General features: G+C 32.3%; 1 protein-coding gene across 1 annotated transcript; it reads left to right on the plus strand.

The window, feature by feature from the left end:
- Positions 1-4,715: 4,715 nt before the first annotated feature.
- LOC131649608 (E3 ubiquitin-protein ligase MPSR1-like) lies at positions 4,716-5,291 on the plus strand. Its single transcript, XM_058919361.1, has one exon. It carries the CDS (start codon positions 4,716-4,718, stop codon positions 5,289-5,291), a length of 576 nt encoding a protein of 191 aa, XP_058775344.1.
- The last annotated feature ends 1,510 nt before the right edge of the window (positions 5,292-6,801 follow it).

Below are 6,801 nucleotides of genomic sequence, written 5' to 3' on the forward strand. Positions count from 1 at the left end.
AGCTATTTTACAAGCAATGGTATATTGAGGCTGATGAGTGTAATTATAACTACTTGTGTGTAATCATTCCGATGGTGGGAATGTTTTAATAGATGTGGTAACTCGGGAATTGTTTTGAGTACGTGTAAGTATTGCTAAGTGCTAAATTAGTACCGTGTATGGTAAAGTAGGATTTTAAACGAATGAGTAAAGAGAATCAGAATTGGGTAAAACTAAGTAAATCTAGTTGGTGATGATGATTGTAATGAGTAAATCAGAGTAGTGCAGCAATAGCAGAATATAACGTGTTGATAATTGCCAGTGTGGCTTAAGAGGAGTCAGAAAGTCGAAATTCAATGATATAGGAATATTATTATTGGGTTTCTTGAAGGAAGCGGTTGGTGAAAAGTGTAAGTATTACTTTATTGTTCTGATTGAAAGGTGTGTCTAAGGTTGGTACGTTTGATGGATGGAATCCATTATTGCAGTGTCGATCAGTTGTGATCATACCATGGATTGTCTGATTATATTATTCAGTTGTTGAGCGCATTATATGGGTTGTACCTCAATATTCTATTGTCGTTAACTTTTGGGAGATATAGCGAGTGGTACACCTTTGAGGTGGTCGAATGCGACGTGAGAGCTGAGATTGAACGCATGAAATATGCTTCTGTTGGTTATGTCGGATGAACCTTGAAGATCGATTAGGAAAATGTTACCTGGGAACTGGAAAGTCAGATGGAGGACTCATATCCGGAACTTTTCACTTGAGGAATGTTTTCGAGGACGAAAACTCTTTTAGTGGGGGAGAGTTGTAACACCCCGAAAATTATTTCTAATTATTTAATTTAAATAGGATAATTATTTAATTGGAATAATTGATGTTATGAGAATTATTGAGAAATATTGGTCTTTGGGCCAAGTGTGGTATTTAGCAATGAGGGGGTGTTAAGTTGTAAGCCTATTGCTAAATTATGTTATGTTTTAATAAAACAAGGAAATAGGAGGAAATTGTGAAATAAAGGAGGAAAACCCAAGAGGGAGAGAAGAAGAACTCATGGGCAAAATCTATTTTCGCAACCCTTTGGCAGCCTTCACAAATCATGCCATAACTCTCTACTCGTAACTCCAAATCAGGTAATTCTTAAGATTCGGATTCTACACGAAATTTCCTTCGATTTGATATATCAATTCGTGTCAGGGAGGTTCTCGATGAGGGAGATAAGCGAGTTTGAAGATTGGGGATTCTTGCTGAAAGTGAAGAAAAGAGGCTTACGGGTTTGATGGAGAAGAAGGGGAAAAGTCCATACTCTTGGCTAAGGTAAGGGGGGACTCTCCATTTAATCTCTATTATCATGTTGTGAATGATGATATTGATTGGGAATGTTGTTTATATCAATAGGTTCCATATTTTGATTGTGTCAATGTGATGATTCTGTATGTTAAAACCTATGATTATGAATCCCTAAAAGATTGAGTGGAATTATGTTTGGATCGAATGAAATAGACATGGATTAATAGACTATGGGTGCGTTTGATTTGCAAAATATGAAGTACTGCACAGAACAGTACTAGACAGTACAGAATAGTACAAGACAACTTTTTAAATTGTATTGTGTTCGATGGTTACTGGAGTGGACAACTGTTTTATTAATATTTTTGAATCAAAATATTAAATAATGAGAAGAGAAGAAAAATAATAAATTGAGATTTTTGTCTCAACTTTATTTGATATGTCAATGAACCGAATAAAAATAGTATAATTTTTATTATAACATTTTTTTTTGATATATAAAATATTGATATTATATTTATGAATTAAAATATTAAATAATAAGAAAGAGAGTAAAAAATAATTTTTTGATAATTAGTGCTTGGGACAAAAAGTTGTCCCATGGTTTAGTGGGGGACAAGAAATTATGGTTTTGTCCAGTACCTTGCCATATTTTTTGTCCAGTACCATGATTAGTTTCTACATCAAACTGAGTACAAAAAAAAATTGTCCTGTCCAGTACCTCGTTTTTTAGCAAATCAAACGCACCCTATAGATGATAGATAATTACCATGTGTTTAGAAGTGCATAAATTCTGGTTTTAGATCCAAAATCGCAGGTTGTACAGGTGAAATCGCGAGGAAGACGAATGGGTAAGTCGCAGGTTTTGAGAACTGCTGCCCATTTGCGTATGGTACGCGTATGATACGCGTATGGGGGAGGTGGTACGCGTATGGTACGCGTATGGCATGGTGTTGGTACGCGCATGGTCTTGTGGTACGCGTATGTGTGTGTTTTGTGTGGAAAACTGATTCTGTTCATACGCGTATGATACGCGTATGGTGTGTGTTTGTGGGAATTAGTTCTGTTCGTACGCGTATGATACGCGTATGGGGCGTGTCTTTGTGAATTTCTGGCCCTGTTGGTACGCGTATGGTAGGCGTATGGCCAACGTGAAATACAGATTTTGCTGTTTGTGAATTTTAAAAGTTTGATGATGAGTAACTTTTAAACTGCTGATCTGTTTGGAATGATGTTTGAATTATGATGATTAGAATGAGATAAATCGTATGATTGTTATATGATTTTATTGAATGATGCAATTATATATATATATATATATATATATATATATATATTGAACATACTTGTTAATGATGATGATGATGATGATGATGAATGATGATGAATGAGTAAAGATGATGCTACTCATAGTATGATGATGATGATGATGATGATGATAGTATGTTGTATATATGTTTGCATGCATTCATAATCATTTGATGAGGGTTGTATCCTAATGACGAGAGGATTCAGTGAAGGGCAAAATTCCCATTATGTGGAATCTGTGCTGGCAGGGCCGTATCTGGATGATGATAGATCGGTCGGTGGGTTTTCCCACTAGTGATGTTGGTATCACATGCATAGTGTCAGTTTCATACATATGCATGATTTTATTATAACATGATTAATATATGTTATATGATGACTTGATGTTTGTAGATGTGTGACAATGATGTGTCTGAATATGAAACGATTGGGTGAATGATATAACTATGATATATTGTTGTTCGTGATGCAATAATATTGGTTAACTGTGATGAGACTCACCCTTACTTGTTGTCATTTTCAGATTGAGGATAGCGGCGCGACTTGGTGAGGATTAGCTCATAAGTCGGTTTAGTTGTTGTGTCGGTGTCATGCTCTGATAGATGTAACACTGGAAACGCGATGTTTTGAGTTTCGATTATAACTCTATTTGTTTATTTTAATTGAAGTCTGATACATTAATGATGTAATGTTGACTTGATGATTTGATTCCGCTGTGTAAACATGATTTTCATCTAATGAGTTATAATTCAGATGTTTTCAGTGAATCCATGACATATGTCGAACGTGTGTTATCTTTTATTTATGAATTGTGGCACCTCTTTACATGTTACTCTGATTAATATTTGTTATTTTCCGCGGGGTATTAGAGGGGTGTTACATATGCAATTTACACGCTTTCTATGTCTCTTTGTCGAAGTTATATTAACATGTATAACAAGTGTTGTTTCACATGAATAGTCATATGATCACATCACAAACAAGTTTTCGAAGCAAGAACAAACAAATATGAACCAAATCATATCAAAAGACAATTGTTTGACTATGTCCTAGGATCAATCTAGTCGATCCTGCGAGTAACCAAAGTATATTTTATAGTTTGGAAGACTAGCGGTTGTTTACCGGAAATCACCGTAAACAGACACCAACACCATTTTAAATACAGTTGTATTTTCCTTTATTCAAGTATCTTTCCAATTATTTTATCTTTCGTTTGATTTTTATTCGAAGCACTTTACATTCTTGCATTTAACATTCTTGCACTTTATATTCTTGTATTTTACGCTTCTGCAATTTACATTTCTTTTATGTTTCTTTCGAAGTTATATTTACGTGTATAACAAGTTTATTTCACATGATTAGTCATAGATCACATCCCAAACAAGTTTCGAAGCAAGAACTAACAAATACGAACCAAATTATATCAAAAGACAATTGTTTGACTATGTCCTAGGATCAATCTAGTCGATCCTGCGAGTAACCAAAATATATTTTATAGTTTGGAAGACTAGCGGTTGTTTACCGGAAATCACCGTAAACACTTATGCTTTGAGATAACTTAGAGTTCATGAAAAGAATTATCCTACGCATAACTTAGTGTTGGTTGTCGTTGTGTTTGCGCTTAAGATTTGGACACATTATTTTTTTGGCTCTAGATTTGAAAAATGGTTTTTTCTTTGTAGTTGTTGGGTCTGGTTTGGGGATACTAGAGTTTGTTGATGGAGAAGGAGCCAAGCAAGTCCTGGGCCGGCCCAACGCGTTTTGAGGCCTAAGGCGAAATTTGATTTAAATTATTTAAAAAATAATATTTAATTAATTTTTTAATGACTACAATAAGATTTGAATATTTACATTAATGAACTGATAGTCGATTTGAATCTTTTCATTTGGTCTACTAGATTGATTTAAATCTTTTACTGAATTAATAAATTTGATTTGATTTGATTTTTTTAAGAGAAGATTTAATATGAAAGTTGAATTTATTGTTCCGGTTAATGCTAACCTCTAAATCTAAATGTTTTGCTATAAATAAGTTAAAGTTGTAGTATTTATTCATCTCACTTCTACTTTTTCTCTTCATTATTTCTTTCTCACTAAAGTTTGTTTTTTTGTTGAAGTTATTTGAATTGAACTTATGGCATCTGAAACTGAAATTTTCGGACATTCTCTGTACGACTTGATAAGAAGTGTTAGAGACACGACTTCGGAAGATGAAGCTTCTCAACTTTCTTATATGTTTGAAAGAATGATCAGAACCAGAGACATGTCTCTGTTCTTTCCCTTCATGCTTCGTCTTTATGGTTTGTCAATTCCAAGAAACGATGACGAAGACTCAGATCAAGAAACAGAGCGTAACGGAGATTCTAACCGTCAAAGATTCATCTTGATGAATCCATCAACACAGCGTATTGTTGTAATCAACGAAGTTTCAAGTCTCGAAACTCTGCTTCATGAACTTGGAAGTACTACACATAATGGTCAACCGCCAGCTTCAAAGGAGTCAATACAAGGTATGAAAAGGGTTGAAATTGAAGAAAGTGATGATGGAGAGTGTGTTGTTTGTTTGGAAGAGTTTGAGGTTGGTGGAGTTGTTAAAGAAATGCCTTGTAAGCACAAGTTTCATGGTAATTGTATTGAGAAGTGGTTAAGAATTCATGGGTCTTGTCCTGTTTGTAGGTTTCAAATGCCTAATGATTCATTTCTAACTTGACTCTATTATAAAATATTTTTTGTAATACTTAGTCATTGTATGAGGACAAATAACCATATAACAAAAGTAATATGGTTGAATTGGTGGTATCACTAAATAATCCAAGTCGAACCGATTTTTATTTATGCCTATGCATTTTCAATGTGATATACTCCATATGTTTAGTAGAAAATTTGGTTTGTTGTTTGCTTGGTTTTGTTTAACATATCTGAAGTTATTACTCAAAATTGTTTTACATGAATTGAGATATGGTGCAGGGTCTATAAGATATACTCCATATGTTTAGTAGAAAAATAAGGTGGTTTGAAAAGGAGGAATGGTGGTGGTGGTAATGAGTTTGAGAATTTTTTTTGTTTTGTTTGTATTGTTAGAATATTTATAGGCTCAAATGAACAAATTTGTTCTTATATGTGAGAATAAATAAGAATTTTCGTTACTTATTTTGTAACTATTTTGAATATGATGATACGTGTTAAATACTATGAATAAGAAATATGAGAGAATCATGAAGATGTTATTGTTTCGTGGTTCAAAATAAAAAGTTATTTTTGATTATAAAATTTTGAATGAGAAATTTACAATGTATACAAAAAGTAGAGAATTATCTTAGTCAACTTTCATGAGAATAGTCTCTCTCTTTTCTTTTCTTTTCTTTTCTTTTCTTTTCTTTTCTTTTCTTTTTTACATTCATGAGTGTCTAATAAAAAATAAACTTTATCATATTCATTTAAATTATGTTGTTTTTAATCAATCTAAGGTTAAAAGGGGAGTTTAATTCATTAATACAATGGAAAAGAAAAATATTCATTAAATAGGGAAGTCTTGTGATCTTTAGATTGCACGGCTATTTATGTTATTAAGAACTAGTAGTATATAATACCCGTAAATTTATTTTATATATATTTAAATCTTTTATATAAATTTAAAATAAATTATTTAATTATAAAATAAATAATAATAATATAAATTTAATTGTATTAAATAACTATATAAAAAAAGATTTGTGGATATTTTACTGATGGTGGCATCTAAAATGAAAAGTTTTTTTTTAATAAGCAATTTGTATTTAACGGGTTTCGAATCTGAAACCTTGAGAGTAGCACACTCTTAAGACTCAAACGTTTCACCGCTAGACCACACACACACCCATCTAAGATTAAAAGTTAGTTGCGTGCATGGATATTGAATATTATTAATTTAAAAATAAATTATCAATTTTATTAAAATTTTAAAATTAATTAATTAGTATTTTAATAATAATAAATAAATAATATTGATTCGGAGATGTTCTTTCCACCTTTATAGGTGCTCGCAGAGCACCGTAAAAAGTTTATAATGTTCTTAAGTGTCTAATGATTTCGGACACACTTATTTTCACCATTTTTTCAGATCAAACTAAAGAGACGCCCTTTTTATGTTAAAAGTTAATCCAAAGATGCATATATGTACGTATTAAAGTGCGTCCGAAGATGCATCTTCGTAAACATCATTTATTCACAAAATATGTTGG

The sequence above is a fragment of the Vicia villosa genome, linkage group LG2 (assembly GCF_029867415.1).
Source record: "Vicia villosa cultivar HV-30 ecotype Madison, WI linkage group LG2, Vvil1.0, whole genome shotgun sequence".
NCBI lineage: Eukaryota > Viridiplantae > Streptophyta > Magnoliopsida > Fabales > Fabaceae > Vicia > Vicia villosa.

Excerpts from the sequence above, each read along its gene's own strand:
- LOC131649608 (XM_058919361.1), top strand. The coding sequence starts at position 4,716 with ATGGCATCTGAAACTGAAATTTTCGGACATTCTCTGTACGACTTGATA.